A 22,282-nucleotide genomic window follows, 5' to 3' on the forward strand; every position below is an offset into this window, starting at 1 on the left:
TTAACTCGAGTAACAAATGGAGATACTTTCGGTATAACATTCAATTAATTCCTGTAACGCGATAATTCAGTGCTTTGATTTAAGAGCAATTAGTAGCAAACAGCATTGGCGAAGATTAGCAACGATACATTTAGTTAATATATAGTAACTATTATAACGTCTGAAGTTATTTTGAGACGTTAATCTCCAAAATAGAATATACATTAGCATACATATATTTTCCCATAAGTCCCAATTTACCAATATCATTTATGTATTAAGGATAAACGTGGCCCTATGAGAAATTATGCAAACAATATTTGGTTTATTTCAACTAGTAACATTCGCGTATTTTAAAAGTATATATAATACTTAAGGCTTTTTATATACACTATTGTTATTGTTATTAAATTTATTTGGACTTGTATAATATTGCCCAAGAGTGTTATTATTGTATTTGAGATAACAATTGTTCTAGCGTGTAGATCAAATATTGTAGTATAATACTTTCAATTGGGCTGAAGGGAAATAATACTTCTACGCATCGATCGCACCTAGATCTTGCTTTATAAATAGGTAAAAACAAGATGGCTTATTGGATGAAAAATTCAAACTTTAATAGATGTCTGTGAGTTGAAATCTATATAAGGACCATTGACTTTTGATGTGTTTTATTTGTGTTCACTATCCATCGCGTGCTCGAAGTTTCATATCTATGAATTTGAGCTCAAATCTACATTATCTTCAACACGTTCTGGATGTAGAATCAAACTATGCTTACCATAAAAATGGCATCGAAAAGAAAGGTGGAGGAAAAGGTTCTAATTTGACTTGCAAGATTTGACCTGAACAAACAAACATTGCAAGTAAAAAAAAAACTTATAATGAATATGTTTTACTATTTACATTTGAATTTAAACACGATATAATTGTTTGTTTTTAGCAGTCAATTTTGTTGGTAATTTAAAATGTATTTATTTTAAATTTTCCTTTTTTTTATATGTTATAGGGGCAAACGAGCAGGAGGCTCACCTGATGGAAAGTGATTACCACCGCCCATGGACATCTGCAACACCAGGAGGGTTGCAGGTGCGTTGCCGGCCTTTGTTATCTATTATCATTTCAGGTTTACGATAGCCAAATAAATATTTTATCTTTAAATAACATAGTCAGAAAAATTAATTAATTATTGAAATGTGTACTTATAGTTTTATGGTTAATTAGCAATTTCTACCACACCTAAAAATAGGGATCAATTTAACATGGATAGTTGATTACTGAAGTTTTTCTTATAATAATAGCCGAGATGGCCCAGTGGTTAGAACGCGTGCATCTTAACCGATGATTTCGGGTTCAAACCCAGACAAGTACCACTGATTTTCATTTGCTTAATTTGTGTTTATAATTTATATCGTGCTCGGCGGTGCAGGAAAACAGCGCGAGGAAACCTGCATGTGTCTAATTTCAATGAAATTCTACCACATGTGTATTTCACCAACACGTATTGCACCAGAGTGGTGGAATATGCTCCAAGCCTTCTCCTCAAAGGGAGAGGAGGCCTTAGCCAAGCAGTGGGAAATTTACAGGCTGTTAATGTTTGTATGTTGAAGTTTTTCTTAATCAAAGTATTCTATCTGACGATTTTTTTAAACAAAAATCCTGACTTTTCCACTGTACCTTTGGTGTATCTTCTAGATTCCATTGTTAAAAATACCTCATTTTTATATAGCTGCATGTTTTTATCTCCAGGCGCGTTGAGTAAGATTACTTGTAATATATGTTACAAACTTACAATATTTCTGCCGCAAACCTATTGCTAAATATGTTCTATAAACTCACTGGCGAAACAATGATACATTGGATCAGATAAATTTTCCTCTTTGGAAGATAACGACTTATGTTTATAACCATAAACAAAGCTGGCAACCAGTATGAGGAATATCTGCAACTCCAATATAAATATTTGTCTATGACAGAAAAAGAACCCACTGTATAATAATATAAGGCACGAATGATAGCAATATAATCACTGCAAATAACAATCCTAAAAAAATAATCAATAAAGATAAAATTTATAAAATATCGCTACGTAATTTTTACCAACAATAACCGTATTAAAGTAAAATATATACAAACTTCCAGAACATACTCTAGTTTCTTTAATTCATTATAATTCTCTCGAACTTGACAAGTAATATTGAAATCCGTAACTATTACAATTATTTAAATTAGATTTCATTTATAAATTATAAATAAGTCTAACATTAAATGATGAACAAAAGCGTTTACTTTACATATTTCACAGAATTCGTTATTCGATTACCTAATTAATAAACAATCTACATCTATAAAACTTATTGATAACAATTACTGAATGTCAATCGTTATGTTGTTTTCACGACGTATAGATCTGCCATTTTTAAATACGACGTAAAAATCATTCGCACGTACGCATATTTAATTGAGTAAATATATAACCTCATTTTTATATAACCTTTTTTATAGATAAGGTTCTTTACCGTGTTGTGTCTATAGATTATTTTGTGGTAAATCGTAGGGCCAAGTTAGACGCTACGTGCGACAACGTGACATGTCAAAGTGTATCCTAATGACTGTAGATATATAGTCGCTGTTAACAAAATTCTCTTTGCAGTCTTACGAGACGTCTAAATCCGACCGCAACCCGCTAAGTGCTAACTGAATAAACCATTTTGGTGAAATAAGTTACAGTGCTATTCCTTGAAGTAAATTAAAGTGAGTATCGTGTTTTATTTCGGATTATTTTAAATTATTTTTGTTTTTTTTTATAATTAATATAAACTTGTTTTTTTTTGTACATAATACATGGATATGCCATATAAGTAATTTAAAAAAAAAATTATATTACTCAATTTTTGCAACGAAAATAAACTAATTATACTGATTAAGTCGTTATAAGATTATTTTTTTGATACTTAATAAGAATAATTAAAGTGCTACGAAACTTCAGTAAAATAAATTATCGTTAAAAACAAATACACATAAATGTAATATAAAAAAAATAATCAAAATTCAAATTAAAAAGAAATTATTTTACGTGATATAAAAATATTGTATTTATCTGCAAACATCTCATGAAAGATACAGGATTAAAGTAAAAGGCGGAATTTTATACAGCAATAACTAAATACATCTATTTTTATACTTTATAAATATTTCAATACTATTTAGGTAATTTATAAAATTACATAAAAAAACGTTCCTTTTAATTTGATTTGTTTTAAAATTCCCATTAAATGAGATTTACAGTATTACATTTGGCGGAGCTATAAACCATCGACTATAGAGAACCGGCTTTTAATATAGAAAAACTATTTTTTTTTTATGTCAAGGCGCATAATTAAACAAATAGCAAAGTTCTCTTCCCTTTTGTATGAATGTATCAGAAATGTTTTCCAAAATCGCCATCGCGTCTAGAGTTCGCATGCGAATATTAAAAATTTAAATATAAATATTTAAAAATAAATAATAAAATAAAAATTCAAGTATCAAAACTTGTTGTGAACTTGCGAACTGTCATATAATTTATCAATTTGAGATGATTGCTGTTGATTGTCCACATCGCGATCACGCCACCGTGGTCATGAGTCACAGAAACATGGAATAGTAGCAGAATGTGCAATACATCGTTAACTCCGACTAACGATAGTTATTCGTGTTAACTTTCCTTTCTTAACTTTAATTAATACTCATATTGATAATCGATGATTTAAATCGTCGAATGAATAAAATATACACAGTTAGGACTTCAGATGTGCGGAATATTTTTTACGACAAGGTAAATTATTTTCTAATCACAATTAAAATTAACTTACTGATGTAACACTGAAATCATTTTTTTTAAACGTCTCAAGATATGATCATTGTACCCATTGATAAAATATAATGGATTATGTACATCGCGAAAGTTTGTTGTTGTATCTCTTAACACATTTCTAATACATGAAAATCTTAAAAAAATACCCACGAGAAACCGACGGCTGAATGTATAGTTTTGTTTTAACGCACTTTAAAACAAAACTATACATATAATTATAATACTAAATATACATATAAATTATACTCAAGGTTATTTTTTATATAAACTTTAATAATTATTTTAGTATATTACAATGATATTGCTACAAGTAGAAATATTTTAAAATAAATCTTAATTCCAGTCTAAGTTTTAATAAAAATGATGTAGCTTGCATTTCAAAATTAAAATATCGGACTTTGACTTACCTACATACGTTTAAACTCAAATACCATGACCTTGTTTCTCTATTTAAGAATATATATAGTGTATATAAGTTCGGTTCTGTTTTTCATACTTACAAGCTAATGCTTTCAAAAACGTCGGCAACCAGTCGTCATCCACTGGGACTTAGACCTCTCCCGAAGCGCACCAAAGCTTCGGGTTGAGCCTACATTCATACCTTTCAAATTCAACCTAACACAATTCGAACAGAAAAATATCTGGTCCGACCACCAAGAAAAGAAAAGACAACTGAAAATGTAAATAAATCTAAAGATCGTCTATGTCAACATTCAAGGCTAACATTACGGTTTCGCTCAGTGATATTTTTTCAATAATGAGACAAAAACAAATATTATTAAAATACAATAAACACCGCGCCAAGCGATCTACGCGCCTCTACCGAAAACAAACACCATATCGCATGCCTTCCGCTATTTTTCACATGTTTATTCAAATATTATCTATCTCTAAAACGTCATCTTAATATTTCAAAGTATAATCAGCAATTATTATACATGGAAGATAGCCTTAATTTATTTATTTTGATAAGAATTAATATAATACGAGTGACAAATAGATTGGGCTAAAGTTATCGTACTATATTTTATTTTTTCTCGAAATTATCTATAAATATTTTATCAATTTGTTTGTAGACAATTCGTAGATCCCCAAAACTTACATAAAATTTTCATGTACATACATACATGTTGTGGTTTTGTTAACGCTTTTAAGCGCGCTTTTCGATTAATATTTAATATAAATCAGCTGTTTTGATTTCGCTAAATTATCTGTATTGATTTAAATTATACGGCTATTTAAGGTTTAAGCTAAAAGTAAAAAATAGAAACGTCGACCATTCCATAAATAAGACTATTAAACCTGTTTGTAAAACCTAGAAAAAGCATAATTACACACTTAAATTATGTTGTTTCTGATATCACTACATTAAACATTATAAATGTTATTTTGACATAAAATTATTAGGTAGTAAATTCGGACTCATAAGCTGTCTATGCTCACGGTAGGTACTCGTATGTGGATTTGATGCCATGTACCTGAATTTACCTTGCTATCCCGTATTATTCCGGATATAGACCTACTATCAAGTATTAGATCAGATATTGAATTTAGATTGGATAGGAAATGTTGATGGATTGGTGATGGTGGTGGTACTTTTATTATACGAGCCTAATATAGTGAAATGTCCTTTAAATATCGTATTTTAGTCACATATCACTTCCTGGAATTTCACGATTGTACTCTGCGATAAATTTCGAGTTTATTCTCGCAGAACAGCTCTAATGTATAAAGTTTTGGGTCATTCCATAAACAATGCATAAAATAGTTCAAATATTATTAGGCTGTCAGACATGAAGATTCGCTTTTTAGATAATCTACTACCACTAAACTACTAAGGCCCCTAGGCCGGAGCCCGTGATATTATGTGTTATATAAATAAATATATTTTCGATTATGTATTTTATCATTCATGGCAACGTAAGAGAACAAAATACACTTTTGCGCCACACGTTTTATTTTTATAAACATTAAATATTAATAATCGGTCTGATCAAAGTTTTATGTTCAATGTATTCATATTTCTATTTGAAAACAAAACAATGACGCAGTTCGCGAAAAACATATTTGTAATTTTGAATTTACTTTAAATCACAATGTCACTTCGAAATGTAGTAAATTATTTAGCGATTACTTTAGCTGATAATTTATTTAACGAGTAGGAAATAAAAAAGAGGGATTTATTTCTTTAATAATATACAAATAAGAGATATATAAAATAAAAGATTCAATTTCAAAGTTTCTTAGGATCGATGATTTCCCGGAATTGCCTCGAATATTACTACATCTGATTATTAAAATCTCTACTTTATATTGATAGTTTTAAATTGTTAAGAGGGTCACTTTCGTTATCATTGGAAAGTGATAACAGTGGGGTTACATTTATGGCCTAAATTAACAGATTACGATACCACAGATAGTGTCAAGACTGGACTTATAAAGATCAACACGGAACTCCAGAGATTATTAGAAAGGGTCCGAATGTAGTCTAGGAAATTAGTTAATTTAAGCTATATAGGCGATGTATATTTCATTCTCTGAACATAATTTACACTTCTTCTGAACGGTAGCACCAATTTAAACGATTAATGGACTAAGGGAACATTAAGAATTGAAAAAACAGAAGAATATTATCCAATGAAAAAAAATATATAGTATAAAACAAAAACAGTTTTTGCTTCTTTCCGTTAGTTAGATAATATCTCGGAGAATAATCATGTTGAACCTATAAATGTTTCTGTAGTGCTGATAACTTTTATCATAAATTAACTTAATTTTACATTTTACATACATTAGCAGCCTGTAAACTTCCCACTGCTGGGCTAAGGCCTCCTCTCCCTTTGAGGAGAAGGCTTGGAGCATATTCCACCACGCTGCTCCAATGCGGGCTGGTGGAACACAGATGTACAGAATTTCGTTGAAATTAGTCATATGCAGGTTTCCTCACGATGTTTTCCTTCAACTCCGAGCACGAGATGAATTATAAACACAAATTAAGCACTTGAAAATTCAGTGGTGCCTGCCTGGGTTTGAAACCGATTTCGGTTTCAAACCATCATTTATCGGATGATGGAACGCGTGCATCTTATCCGATGATTTATCGGATAAGATGCACGCGTTCTAACCACTGGGCCATCTCGGCTCTCTAAACTTAATTTGAGTTTGTAAACTGATACTGAACTGATGTTTTTGATAGTATTGCATTTACTATTTTGGCCCAGTAGTTTGACAGATATCACTAGGTATATTAAGTATAAATAAAACATGGGGGTAACGGTAAAATTATTATTATTATCATATTAATAGCATAGTACAGTATGATCAGAAATATTACATGGCTTGGCGAGAACCGTTTTATTATTACATTCATTTGTATAATGTTCAATATCCATACAAACAGTATAAAATCACTTAACAGTAACAATGACATTTTGGCCTCGGTAGTTAAAACTACTCAAATGTTATTATAGGAGCCGTGGACAAGCTATATAATCTAAAGGAGAGGATACATAGTCCGTTTATAACGTTTTATGATCGTAGATGAAAAGTATCGATAATTTCCTTCGTGCTAAAATAATGATATATATATAAAATATACAAGAAATCTAACACAATAACTTGAATTGAATTGTAAAAAATAAAGTTAAATCTCCTATTCTAGATGTACAAAGACCATTACATTAAAGACCATTCTGTAATGTCAAAAATCTACATCACCGATTTCAAAAGAAATACCGTGAGCCTGCATAGAAACTATTAAAGTCAGCTTAAAAAATATATTTTTCTCGTTGATAATTTTGTATACACAATATTATATAACAAAATATAATAAAATTATATTTGAGATTCTCTGAAGCTGATCTTTATCATATAACACAAATCAAAATGTCGAAACGTTTTCAACATAAAATAATTCAAGATTAAATATTTTATATCAGTCTAGAATTACGACGACGCGCGACGCCCGTGCACATTACATTACGCTCCGTAGTTTTATTGATATTAAGTGGTATAAAGTTAACTAAAAGTTTTAATTGTTACATCAGTTTTTTTCCCGAAGAAAGTGCATCCTAATTATGTAAAATATCCTACAAAACTACAAGTCCTTCTTAAGAAATCAAGGTAAACAAATTATAATTAAACCATTAACTGACAAATTCCTGACCTACGCAATAAACAACGCATCGAAGCGCGCCGCGTAATTGTGGCGCTTCAGCACTACCCCGTTATTGGATCTAACACTAAAGCTATGAATGCAAGTACTGTCAACGCTTGATGTATTATAAAACTAACATTCCTAAGCCGAACCGTGTCTTACAACTTTGAAGCGCTGCACTGTTGGATACTGTGTCAGTCTAACAATTGGCTGTAATGCAAAAGCGCTGTACGCTTTTTGTTGTACGTTTGTATTGCACAGCTTGGTTTATGTTATTCTAATTGGATTACAAGAAATTATTTAATTTTATAGTACTTAGTTATATTATACAAAATAACTTTTTGACCACATTAAAACATCGTGAAATGGCATCTTCTACTAAAACTTGTACAGGTTGTCAGAAAAGCATTAAAGATGGTAGATTTTTACGCTGCATATTATGTTCTCATATTTTTGATATTACATGTTCAAAAATGTCTGAGAAATCTTTTACGCATATGGAGTCTGACAAAAAGAAACAATGGAAGTGTCAAAAATGTGGGAATAAACCACCGAAAGCGGATAACATAACCCCTATAAAATCATCTCAATCTTCATATGAAGACAACGTATGTAATAATATAACTACGCGAAAAATAAACTCGAAATCTATCAACTCGGAAATTGCAACAGAGGATCTAAGTTTAATGCTTTCACCTTCCTCGACCGACAAATTAATGCCTTTACTTAGAAAAGAAATTCAAAGTGCAGTTGCCGAAGCTGTTCAAAATGCTGTATCCATTTACTTTTCAAAAGAGTTCGATTTAATAAAAAACGAGCTAACTACATTAAAAGAATTAAAATCTACGATTGAATTCATTAGCGCAGACTATGATAAAGTTAAGGTAGATCTGAAAACATGTGAGAGTAGGGTGATAGAATTGTCTCAGGATAACAAGAGACTATCCGATACTATTTTCGACCTATCTAATCGGGTTGCTTTATTGGAACAACATTCCCGAGAAAATAACATTGAAGTCAACGGTGTTCCCGAAAATAAAACTGAAAATTTAGTTTCAATAGTAAAGCAGCTAGCTTCTACCGTCTCCGCTCCTTTAAAAGACACGGATATAGTACACTGTGTAAGAGTGAAAAAAATGGATGAAACAAGTAACAAGCCTCGGTCCATAATCGTAAAGCTTACTTCCACCAGAGCCAGAGACGAGGTACTAGCCGCTGTTTCTAAGTTTAATAAATCAAACAAGGAAAATAAATTACATAGCGGTCATCTTGGTTTCGGCACAAAGAAAACACCTATCTACGTTTCTGAACATCTATCTCCTCACAGTAAATATTTATACGCCCGAACAAGACAAACAGCTCGTGAAAAGGGCATTGCATACGTGTGGATTAGAAACGGACGCATATTTATTCGTAAAAATGATACATCTCCAGCCAAACAGATACGTCACATTGAAACATTAGGAAAAATTTAAATTTTCCAATATGGAATATAAGTCCGTATATCACTATATGTAAATTCAATGTATACTATCAAAATGTCCGCGGTTTAAAAACCAAATTACAGGAATTAAGACTTGCATCTTTGAATAACAATCACGATATTATAGCTGCAACTGAAACTTGGCTGGATGACTCAATAGATGACAATGAAATATTGAATAATAATTATACGATATACAGGAGAGATCGATGCACGACTTCATTAAAAGAAAGAAAGGGTGGCGGCGTCTTATTTGCAGTATCCAATAGTCTGCACTCAAAACGAGTAAAACATCTTGAGAGTGACAATGAAGATTTATGGATTTCTGTTCGTTTAAGTGAAAGTGGTATAACCAAAAATATTTTGTTTTGTGTAGTGTACTTATCTCCACCAGTAGCGTCTAACGTACTGGATAATATCTTCAATAACATAAATGGTGTTATGGATAGCAACTTATGTGAAACTATAATTATCGGTGATTTTAATTTGGGTTTCATAGACTGGAAACCTGGTCCTAGACGAGATTATTTACCTGACAATAATACCAAAAATTTAGGATATATTTTAGAAGATTTCATGGCATTAAATAATTTTTTACAATACAATAATGTTAAAAATAGCAATAATAGAACTCTAGACTTAGTTTTCGGAAATTTTCCAGGTATTACGGTTAATAATAGCCCACACATACTAACAAGGGTTGACCCGCACCATCCACCTTTGGAAATTAATTTAAAATTTTTCGAACCTTGTATGTTAACTGAAAAACCTTTTGCTACTCATAATTTTAAAAAAGCTAACTATGAGCTTGTAAATGCGAAACTCAAAGCTATTAATTGGGAATCGGAATTTCGATCAGCTGCCGACAATGTGGATGATATGGTGTCTATTTTTTACAATGTATTAAAATTAATTATCAATAATAATGTACCTAAAACTAAACTTAGAAATCGAAAATATCCTGCTTGGTACTCCTTAGCTTTATTGAAGATTATAGCCGAAAAAGAGAAAACTAGATTAAAATATAAAAAGTATGGTAATCCTAGAGACGCTTTACAACTCCAAATGTTAAATTCCCGTATTACAAGAGTATCAAGTAGTTGTTATACTAGTTATAGGGAAGGTGTTGAGGGAACCGTTACTAAAAATCCGAAAAAATTTTGGTCTTTTATTAAAACTACTCGTGGGAGCTCTTCTAATATTCCAAAAGAAATGAGGAAGTCTGATTGCAAAAATATTGCTAAAACTGGCGAAGAAATATGCAATCTTTTTAAATTAAAATTTGAATCCATTTTTACTCAAGATAAGACTATCAAAAATACCAACATATTTTCTTCACATAATACATATCCCCAATTTTCTCTAAGCTCTGTATACTTTAGTGAACGTTCCATTCATAAAATTTTAAAATCAATTGATCCTTGTAAAGGAGCTGGCCCTGATGGAATACCTTCCATATTCATTAAAAAAACTCACAACAATCTAACTTTGCCACTAAAATTAATTTTTGAAACTTCGTTTAAGACCGGGGTATTTCCGTCAGTATGGAAAATAGCTAATGTTATTCCTATTTATAAAAAAGGTGATAAAGACTTAGTCGATAATTACAGACCGATATCCATACTAAATCATTTTGCTAAAGTATTTGAATTCATTATTTGTCAATCATTATCAAAATATAGCTCAAAAGTTATCTCAACAAAACAACACGGTTTCTGTAAAAATAAGTCTACTATTAGCAATCTTGTAAGTTATGTTACAGATATCTCCAATTGCGTTGATAGCGGTATTCAGGTAGACTCCATCTACACAGACTTTACTAACGCTTTTGACAAAGTTGATCACTTAATTTTGTTACGCAAGCTAAAATATTATGGAATACACGGGGAGCTACTGCGATGGTTAGAATCTTACTTAAAAGACAGACTGCAACAAGTAGTAGTCAAAGGTTATAATTCACAGACTTATACTGCATATTCGGGCGTTCCGCAAGGTTCCCATCTTGGTCCTATACTATTTCTGTTTTTTATAAATGACATTACGGACTACATAAATCACAGTGAGTGTTTAATATTTGCTGATGATCTAAAGCTGTATAGGCCTATTGAAACTGTTAATGATACAGTACTACTGCAGCAAGATTTGAGTGCTGTGCAAACTTGGTGTATTCATAATAAAATGGTACTAAATATTAATAAATGTCAGCATATCAAATTTAGTAAAAAAAAGAAAAACTTCATACCATCAACTTACTACATAGATAATCAATTAATATCCGAAGTTGAAAAGTTACGAGATTTAGGTGTAATTATAGATAAAAGAATACAATTAAAAGATCACATAGATACAATCTTAAAAAAATGCTTGAAAATGATAGGATTTATTAAAAGAACATGTCATGATTTTAAAAACGTAAATGCCATTCTAACTTTATATTTTTCACTAAGCCGTAGTATTATTGAATATGCTTCACCTGCATGGAATCCATCTTATAAAATTCACATTAATCGCCTTGAAAGAATTCAAAAAGGATTTACAAAGTTTTTGGCATATAAAGATAGAAGCTGTCCATATCGCGCAGACTATAATACACGACTGAAATACTTCAAACTTGCCACATTGGAGAAACGTAGGTGCAATCATGACTTAATGTTTCTGCATAAATTAATCCATGGTTCAATAGACTCGCAAAAATTACTTTCACAAATCTATATAAATGTCCCAAGAACGATTCCGCGTCACCCAATACAAAACACCTTCGCTATTCCTAGATTCCGTACAAATGTAGGAAAGTTTTCGCCTATTATCCGATATATGAGTCGTTACAATAATATCACTTCTCATGAGATTGATATATTTAGCCATAACAGCAATAGTTTTAAGAAAAAATTAGACTGTTTGCTCAATTTGTGTCAAGATTTTGTATTTTTTTAGTTTTTGCTTTTATTTCTTTTAATTTGGAGTAATTTATTATTGTTTTGGTTTCCTTTTTGTTACTTCATATCTTTCATATTTTTGTTGTTATTTTAAAGATTTATTAATGTAAGAGTGTAATGTTTTGTTATTACTTTGTTATTTGATGTGTAAAATGTAAACGCCTGTAGTGGTGTATCACACCGTACAAGAATGTATTTCTTACTTTTTCTTAAATATTTTGTGAATATGCCGATGGTGTTTCGAAAATTAATAAATAAATAAATAAATAAAAAGTTTTATTTTAATTATTCACACGTCTACGTCTATCTACGTTTTAACGTCACTTATGACTAATTTGGTTTAATTCATAAATTGATCAAGACTGAATTACTCAAATAAACGTTGTAAATTACGTACAATTTCACGAAATCGCTGCAATTCTTGAAACAACAATGAAAATAGTTTATAGTAATTTTAAATCGCAGTCCGAAGATATGCACTACCGCGTTATACGTGCTTAGATATCACATTGACGTGGTGCGTATGATTGATAACACTATTTTAACCTAACCATAACAACTAATACACATTAGTCTCAGACAGAATACGTTCATTAAAAAATAAGAATACGTTAATAAGCTAATTAAAAAAATCCCTGTTAAAGCATTTTTAAAAGTGCTTTATTTGTATAATAATAGTTCGTTTCAACGTCGAGGATAAAAAACATCATGAGCAAACCAGCGGGAGTCGGATGAAATTCCGTTACACGTGTTTTCATCAACGTTTAAACACCAAATGTTCATAAAAAAAGAATAAAATAAATATAAAATTAAAGTTATCAATTGTTTTTTAAACATAAAAATTAGTAACTAGCTGTACTAGTAAGTAATATATTCAAATTCAACTTTGATTATTGATCATAGAAGCATTACACTTTTTTATTGATCGTCAATATTCTACCATCAGTTCGAAAATAAATATCTCAGACCTGAGAAGATCCCGCGTAGTAAACTCCGCGGTCTTCTTTGTCTTTAATAGCGAGCGCTTGGAAAGAGGCCGGACAGCCAATTTTCTTTCCGACTTCCAAAAGTTAACAATCAATCCAAAGAAAACCGACAAGCAAAACTCACCTTTTTACAAAATTAGTACAATTTATAGAGTAATAATTTCAGATAGCACAATTGGCGGCATTGGTCGTGTATATCATTAATATATTTGTATTTTTTTTATTTCCAACACTGGATATATCTTGGGCAGAAGTGACAATACAATTACTATATAGCCCACTTGCCTTCTTGTTAAAATAAAAGAAGTCATAAAATTGAATCTTACAAGTTTTGGATTGTTTATTATTTCGATAGGATATCTTAGTCTTATTGGCTATTACTCCGTAGGGATACAGGATACAGGTTTAAATCAAGCAATTAATTATCATTAACCTCGTATTTGAAGCTAAAGTAATAATTTTTCTTAATAATATTGACCAAATATATAGATGATATAATTTGCGCAGTATTCAATATAAAAACTTTGTTTACATATTTTTGTATAAACCTCGTGTCAGATTTACAATTTTCTTTTCAATTCAATGAATATGGTCGTCCTGAAACTATAAGCTTCTTAGAAAGATCCATTGGGTACAGAAAAAAGAAAAAAAAATCTTTCAAATATTATTATATCACAAAACCTAATTTTTCAATCCCATTTGTTTAGTCAGACATAAGGTCGGTCGTTTATGTTTGTAAAAAGTCAGCTTTTGTTTGGAAAAGGCTTTTAGCTTATGCCGCCACTTTGAGTTGATTGATAGCCATATGACTGGAATTTTGTCCGAAAGATGAAATATAAACATAAATAATGCTCATTACAAGCATAACGAAAATGAATAAAAAATACATGTTTAATAAATGACTTAAATCTATTGTCACATCTTTAATCTAATAAATGTGTAAGCAACTAATAACAACAGTCTTTCCCAAGCTATTTATATTACAAATGTAAACAAAAAAAATCTCATAAACAAACTACAAAACACAAAAAAAAAATTCGCGATTAGTGATATAAAATTAGCCACAAAGTCATTAGCATACGAATACATAAAGATTTATATGAATCAACGATTCTTATAACAAAAACACATACTCAAATGTTGAATAATATTGACAGTGATGTAAAAAATCAACCATGTGGGCTTTAATCAGATCTATTTACCCACAAAGGCGTGCCCTTCCATATTAACCCTCTATCGGAATGCTTTAGCACGAGCGAGTAACGCACGTAATTCCAAGATGTCTTAGTGTACGTGAGACGACTACAAAAAATACGAAAACGTAAAGACAGCTAAAAAATAGAAATTCGATAATATTTATTAAGTTTATTTTATTAAAAAATAATTAATTTATTATTGACGATTATTATGACGAGTACAAAGGTTGCAACATAAAAAGTAAATTAAATTCTTCAAAATACAAATAAGTTTTATTTTGAAATAGTGTTAAAACGAAAGACAATGTTTTATTTTAAAGAATTGATTTTGTAAAAAAGTTAAACTAAATAGTTAAAATAATAATTGCAATGACGTGATTCACTGATTAACATATTTTTAAATAATATATTTTTGATTTGGTAATTATTTTGTTTGATATAAAAATGTTATTTTTAAGCCAGTACAAATAGTATTCATCAGCTAGATTAATTTAGTATTTATATTATATAATAAATATTATCGACAGTATTTTAAAAAATATATATTTTTAATTTCCGTTTAGAAACTTTAAAGTAAGTACGAATTTACTATGATTTTTATTTATTTAAACAATTACTGTTTTATTTATAGAACAAAATGCCTCCTCAAGGGCAACAGACGGGATCATGGGTTCTATTCGAGTCGGATTTGAACAAAGACGCCACCACGCCGATCGTCCCACCTTCGGCTGAGAAGAGGAAATGGGAGATTGTTTGGAGAAATGTAATACTTTTCGTCTTTCTCCATATAGGAGGAGTCTATGGGGGCTATCTCTTTCTAACAAAAGCAATGTGGACTACTCGTCTATTTGGTATGTTTAAAAGTTACAATTATTCTTACATTTTAAAAGTTTAAGCGTGTCATTAATATTAATATTACATAACATTTGATTAAATATATTTTAAATGCGCGAATTCTATTGTTATTTCACGCAAAAACTATATTTAACAAATCTATATATAAAAAGCAATGTGAACTTACGATGCCACATTACAAATTATGTACCTTTTTTATTACTTAATATATTAGCATTAAATTGAATTTACAATGAATAGTTATATATAATATTACATCATTCGGACGAACAGGCAATTTGAGAATTTATTTACTAATTATATGACTTCCTTGCAGCGGTGATACTTTACCTATGTTCCGGCCTTGGTATCACAGCGGGCGCGCACAGACTATGGGCCCACAAGTCTTACAAAGCTAAACTTCCCTTGCGTATACTACTGACTATTTTCAACACAATAGCTTTTCAGGTGAGTTACAATTCAAAATTTAAGCTTCCACCAGATATATTCCATACACGTTTTGTAGATTATGTTGAGATGTTACTTCATCTAAACATCTTTTAAAATAATGAAAAGGTATAGCAATGAAAAAATCAATAGCATGCATTTGTATTTGAATATATGAAATAAATAGCTGCAATATAATTTGTTACTGTAAATTTTTTTTTACAATATTGGTATACCAAATTTACCCTCGTGCTTTTGTTTTTAAATTTTCTCGTTTGGGCAACTTACTTTATAATGGAAATCTAATATCTGTCTTTTTTACGATTTTTAGTTTTGTCTGTCATTTTTTTTCCTTTCGGTATTATTAATTATTTGTTGTTATAGCTACCCATTCCAGCTTTACACGAATCCAATAATCTGTAGGTTTCTATATAAATTTTAGATTGAAGAACATAAAAAGTAAAATTCAACATTTTTGCGGCTAGAAAAGTTGACATTCCCGGATTTTTTTTACTAATATAAGCATGTATTAAACTTTCTTTTGAATCACTCTATTGACGATAACCGAATTAAAATCCGTGGCGTAGCTTAAAAGATCTAAGCGACATAGGGCGGGAAGAGATTTTTTTTATACTACGTAGAGACATAATTATCGCATTAATTAAAGTCAGACTCAACGCTTATTAGGTAATTCCTAACAAGCAACTTTTGCAATCCGTATATTCACACGCGATATATATTATTGTATAAACTAAATATAAAATGAAATATTATGTACTTTATAACACTTTAAAATTACTGACTGGCAACGCGGGGGGCGTTTAATTCTAACAAGATGAAATTTTACCCAGAATTTCCTTATGGAACGTGGAGGAAGGATTTTTTATAATTCATCTCCTAAGGGGTAAAAGAATGGATGAATAATTTATTTCATTATTTTCATTAATTTCATGTTAGATACACGAAAATCAGCATTTATGTCTTCCACACTTTCAGTTTAAAGTAAAATATATTAATTGCCTTAAAAGGTTAAATGAGGGATGAAAGTTTGTATGGATGTTAGATATTTATCAAATTAAAAACGTGGAACATGTCGATATTGGATTACAGAAATTATATCGCCGTAATTTATTTTAAATTTTTGATCGAATTGTTAAAATTAAATAAAACGATTTTTTTTAAAACGCATAGTTCAAGTTTCGTTACTGCTGAGTCCATTTTTTAGAGCCTAACGTCAAAAAATGGCGCGAAAACTTGTGTGCTTCTTAATCACGCATTCAAGATAAATTTGGTACAGAGTATATACCCGGGTTTTTATCTATATATATATATACGAAAGTAATTGTGATGTCAAAATTGAAACTAATATACTTATCTTAAATAGTGTTTCATTTATCATTTGATTAAATATTTCCCTAAATAAAAAGTATATTATATTATATTTACTTAAATAAAAAGCTTGAATTGTAGTTAGTTTTTCTAGCAGTTTCCATAACTTAGTTTTTAACGGGTTGACTTCCAGATCTGGACTCAAAATATACCGTGAAGTATTTTAGGAATATTATCGTAAATTAATTGCAGATATTTTTTGTAAGCAGGGTGATACGGATATTGTGGTATGGCCAAAGAAAAATTAGTTAGAAGTAATTTAATAATAAAAAATAATATATAATGTAATTTTCTCATGGCAATGGAACTTACTTGTTACTTTTTCGTTAGGCGAGCATTTAATTATATAAGGTTATGATAATTGAGTAAATACTCTTAAACAATTATAATAAACACTATTTCAATAGTGCGTTTGTAATAATCTATCTAAAATATAAACATCAACATAATGTGTGTTTGTTTGTCCTGTATGCTCTCCATTCACTCGAATGAGATGAAATATTTGTCAGTTCCTGTGAAGGGATTAGCCTATATAAAAAAAGAATTAAGAATTCATCTGTATCTTTTACTTCAATATAAACGTTCTATATAGACCCTTATTCTACCCGTGCGAAGCTAAGATGAGTAGCTAGTATTAAATAATCATAAAGAAGATTACATTTGCATTTAACCATAGTAAACAGGTATTGGTTGATATAACAGATATATCCTATTCAAATAGGAATGAAGATAAACAAACATTAGAATTACGTATTACATGCGACTAGCTAATGGCACAGCTATATTGAGCGCTACTAACCGTTCTTGATTAATATATCTGGTTATTCAACATTATTCCACTAAACAACTTATATCCATTCTAATTTCACTTCCAATGTGCCGGTAACAGCTTCGTCGACGTTCAAAATGTATTTTTTCGAAAATCCATACCGAGTATCATAGAATATTCCAGCTCGCGAACAAAGTTTGTCTCGAGTCGAATGTCGTTTATGGCTTTTGTTCCCTTGTAGTTGGAATAGACTATAAGTCTATTCCTTCCACAAGACATGACCAACACTTGTTGATAACTGTAATTCAATATAAAAGTAAAACAGATTAATTGGTAAGTAAGATAAAAAAGGTTAAGAGGTTGTCATCATGTAATTCAATTAAATATTTAGCATAATGGATTTGAGCTGTACAACAGCGCATAGATTATTACGCCAATGTCACGTAGTATGGAGAATATACGAATTGAATAAGGCACTTTCGGTGGTGTAAAATAAATTATGAAATTTGATAAAAATTAAAAATAATGTAGAAAAATATTTAAATATTCTCATTTTAAATCAATAAGCACATTATTGATTTATTATATTAAAATTAAAAGTCGTAATTTTTAATCTGTTTATCACGTGACCTAAAACACGAGCAACCATTTCCATATCCTTGAATTAATACACCCTATCGTAACACAAGCGTTATTAAGAAGGAAAATTATAATCATAAGTTACTTGAATACTGGTACATATGTTAAAACAAATGCAAGTTCCCTTTTATTTATACAGTTAGACTGATTTGTGAATGTCAGTGTGAGTAACACATTCTCATCATTTATTGCAATGCTAAATACCAATGTTTTGTTTTGCCCAGAGTGAATAGGTCTACCCTATAAACATAGACAAAGGATACATTATATAATTCCCATGATTTGAGCCCATTGACGGCTTTAAAATAATTCATATTTATTACTAGGTACGCTATATTATATGATGATCGATATAATTTCAGAAATAAAAAAAATAAATAAACAATGATAGGTCATTCACCTTTGCAGGACTTGAAACATTTAATGAGGAATAAGATAAGCTATTTGATTTCTGCACACTTATGCAATCTCATGTAAAGCACGTCGGTCGTGATTAATCGACGCGTGATACATGTCGTGTCACAACTCTCCGAATGTTTCCGGCCAATGTCAATTTCAATGTCAAATTTTATCTAGAAATTATTGTATTTGTTTATTAATCATTAATTTTAATAATATTATGATACTCTTTGACTCTAACGTGTCATAAATAAAGTTGTTGACAACATAAATTAACCCAATAAATAATCAAAGATTATGATACTATCGGATATCGATTACTTTAAGTATTTTATGCGCATTATTTTATGTACCTACTTGTGATATATGTTTTGAATTAAAATTAAATAAATAATATATACTTAAGTTAGAGATCCTTGTTTTGAATGAAAAGAGTATCCACCAAAATGGGTACGAGTGATATGAAGGCGTAAAAGCGATGCAGTGAAGATAACAGCCGCGGCAGCAGCTGCGTTCATGAGCTTCTAGGCCCCCAGTTAGGACGCATATGGCCTGCACCATAATAATCGTTCCACAAACGGTGATACATATCCCTGGATCGGGCAATCAATCAATCTTATTCTATGGCCCAAGTCGGGGACTTGGGCCATAGAATAAGATTGCCTCTGTTTTTGTGACAGAGACTCTCAAATCCGGCATGCCGATCCGATCCACCATGAGAGATACCTCAGCCAGACGGGCCGCTTCAGATCAGAGGATATCCAAACTTAAGGGTCTAGTATTAAGCCCATAAATTTGACGACCTCCGTGGTCGGGTAGTGTGTACACCGGTTTTCATGGGTACGCTACTCTGAGGTCCCGGGTTCGATTCCCGGCCGAGTCAATGTAGAAAAAGTTCATTAATTTTCTATGTTGTCTTGGGTCTGGGTGTATGTGGTACCGTCGTTACTTCTGATTTTCCATAACACAAGTGCTTTAGCTACTTACATTGGGATCAGAGTAATGTATGTGATGTTGTCCAATATTTATTTATTATTATTTATTTATTAATCAGGAAATTCTAAAGATCATGATGTTCTCAATTTTCTTAAAAATGTAGACTATGTCCAACTCACTATCAGTGGCTAAAATGATCCCAAGCCAAGTGTACTGTAGCTTAAACAACTCTAATCTATATGTAGGAGAATGTTATCTATCTAAAAGCTTATTTTCTTCTCGCAGCTAACTCTTCGAAAAAAACGTGGTCTGTTCCACCACCTCTTCGGCCCAAAATCTATTACTTTCTCTACCAAGAAATACATTTTCACGTTTATAAGTAAAATCACAACCATGTTCATTAATTATTTACAGATATGAATAAAATAAATAGCCAAACAGAACGAATAGGTATTTGGCATTATTTAAAATACAGATTATTTTAGTTTTATCATTGATATAAATGTATACGCCGAAACAGCACAAATAGTTTTTTTTTTACTTGAACTACGGGACTAAGCATATTAATGTTAATTATTAAAAAAACTTGATTTTTAGAAAATTTGTTATAAAAATTGTTACTTAACCCTAAAAATATTCAGATTATATTTCATTTTAACATATATATATTTTTTACTAGGACTCCGTACTGGACTGGGCCAGAGACCACAGAATGCACCACAAATACTCCGAAACCGACGCAGATCCACATAATGCGACACGTGGTTTCTTCTTCTCGCATGTTGGATGGCTGCTTGTCAGGAAACATAGGGAAATCAAAGAGAAAGGCCACACCATCGACATGAGTGATCTGAAGGCTGATCCTGTTCTACGGTTCCAGAAAAAGTTAGTATTTTATTCTCATTGCGGTGCTGAACAATGTATTAAGAAAGAATTATGGGCCTATCCCGTTGTTGCGTCTTGTTATTTATTTTTATCTGGGCTCAAAATAAATCAAACCTAAATACCTACGTAGTTTATGACGGTTGCAGGAAAAATTATACAATATTCGTATAAGATATTAATTTATAGAAGGATTTGAGAATGATATAGAAGAGGGCTTCTACTTAAGTAGATTTTTTTTCAGATTTCAAATTTCCTTTGACAAATTTTGATCAGAGTTTAAAATGTATTACAAAATCAATAACTCTTAAGATTTTATCGACACTATTCAATGGAAAGTATTAGATTATCATTTAGAATAAAAAACCGATATTTCAATTATTCGAAAGACAGAGTGTAAAACATGAATAATGTAAATATAAAATTTAATCTAGAATTAGGCGTCCTCACCAAAACGCAAAAAAAAATATGATATTCTTAGTTTTCCACTTACATCGTAATATTTTAACAAGAAATAAATAATAAATTAGGTTAATACATTATTTCAGTTCAAAATGCTTATAATTAAAAAATATATCATTCTAGGTACTATCTGATCCTGATGCCGTTGGCGTGCTTCATTTTACCTTCAATCATTCCTACGCTTTGGGGAGAATCGTTATGGAACGGATACTTCGTGTGTGCTATCTTCCGATACGTTTACGTTTTAAATGTAACTTGGCTAGTCAACTCCGCGGCTCACAAATGGGGAAGCAAGCCTTACGACAAGAACATCAACCCTGTTGAAACGAAATCGGTGTCATTAGTAGTACTCGGAGAAGGTTTCCATAACTACCACCACACATTCCCATGGGACTACAAAACCGCTGAACTTGGTGAATATTCGTTAAACTTATCGAAGTTATTCATTGACACAATGTCTATAATCGGCTGGGCATACGACCTAAAAACCGTGTCGAGTGACGTCATAATGAAAAGAGTCAAAAGAACAGGCGACGGCTCACACAAGGAATGGGGCTACGAAGAACTTAACGACTCGTCACAAACCAAAATTAGTCAGGATTAAATTTAAAAAACTAGTTGAAGAATACCAAATATTAGGGATGGGTATTTGCTCATATAGTAATCTTTTTCACTTGCTTAGTTCTTTATCTCACAGCCAACACGCTTTGTATTAGATAAACAGTGAATGATTTGTGATAAATATTTATTGTAAGATAAACGTTTTCATTTTGTATTTATTAAATGTTTATATGGAGTTAGAAGACTATTAGTTTGTTAGAAAATAAAATATTAGGAGTAAATTATATTTCCTTTATCCTAATCCTCCTTGTTAATTTTTTTTTCTTTGCATCGTCGGCCTCGTGGCCTCATACAATACTGAGAACCGTACCC

At 30.8% G+C, this 22,282-nt stretch overlaps 2 protein-coding genes across 3 annotated transcripts; both read left to right on the top strand.

Moving 5' to 3' along the window:
• The first annotated feature begins 2,360 nt into the window (after positions 1 to 2,360).
• LOC125066570 (acyl-CoA Delta-9 desaturase-like) lies at positions 2,361 to 22,191 on the top strand. Of its 2 annotated transcripts, none has more exons than XM_047674699.1 (6): positions 2,361 to 2,426; positions 2,633 to 2,733; positions 15,224 to 15,443; positions 15,764 to 15,894; positions 20,685 to 20,890; positions 21,473 to 22,191. In XM_047674699.1, exons 3-6 carry the CDS (start codon positions 15,230 to 15,232, stop codon positions 21,951 to 21,953), a joined length of 1,032 nt encoding a protein of 343 aa, XP_047530655.1. In that variant the 5' UTR covers positions 2,361 to 2,426; positions 2,633 to 2,733; positions 15,224 to 15,229; the 3' UTR covers positions 21,954 to 22,191. The 2 variants fall into 2 exon arrangements, with proteins under 2 accessions (XP_047530655.1, XP_047530656.1); XM_047674700.1 differs by having other exon boundaries at positions 2,397 to 2,444.
• Positions 8,465 to 9,466, top strand: LOC125066409. The gene has a single exon (XM_047674474.1). It carries the CDS (start codon positions 8,465 to 8,467, stop codon positions 9,464 to 9,466), a length of 1,002 nt encoding a protein of 333 aa, XP_047530430.1.
• Positions 22,192 to 22,282: the final 91 nt, after the last annotated feature.

This window comes from Vanessa atalanta, chromosome 9 (genome assembly GCF_905147765.1).
Source record: "Vanessa atalanta chromosome 9, ilVanAtal1.2, whole genome shotgun sequence".
NCBI classification, from domain to species: domain Eukaryota; kingdom Metazoa; phylum Arthropoda; class Insecta; order Lepidoptera; family Nymphalidae; genus Vanessa; species Vanessa atalanta.

Bases quoted from the DNA above. Each gene is read 5' to 3' on its own strand.
- LOC125066409 (XM_047674474.1), top strand. From the start codon at position 8,465: ATGTCTGAGAAATCTTTTACGCATATGGAGTCTGACAAAAAGAAACAA.
- LOC125066570 (XM_047674699.1), top strand. From the start codon at position 15,230: ATGCCTCCTCAAGGGCAACAGACGGGATCATGGGTTCTATTCGAGTCG. The intron at 15,444-15,763 runs GTATGTTTAAAA...ACTTCCTTGCAG, and splicing joins GTGGACTACTCGTCTATTTG to CGGTGATACTTTACCTATGT. The intron at 20,891-21,472 runs GTTAGTATTTTA...ATATCATTCTAG, and splicing joins GTTCTACGGTTCCAGAAAAA to GTACTATCTGATCCTGATGC.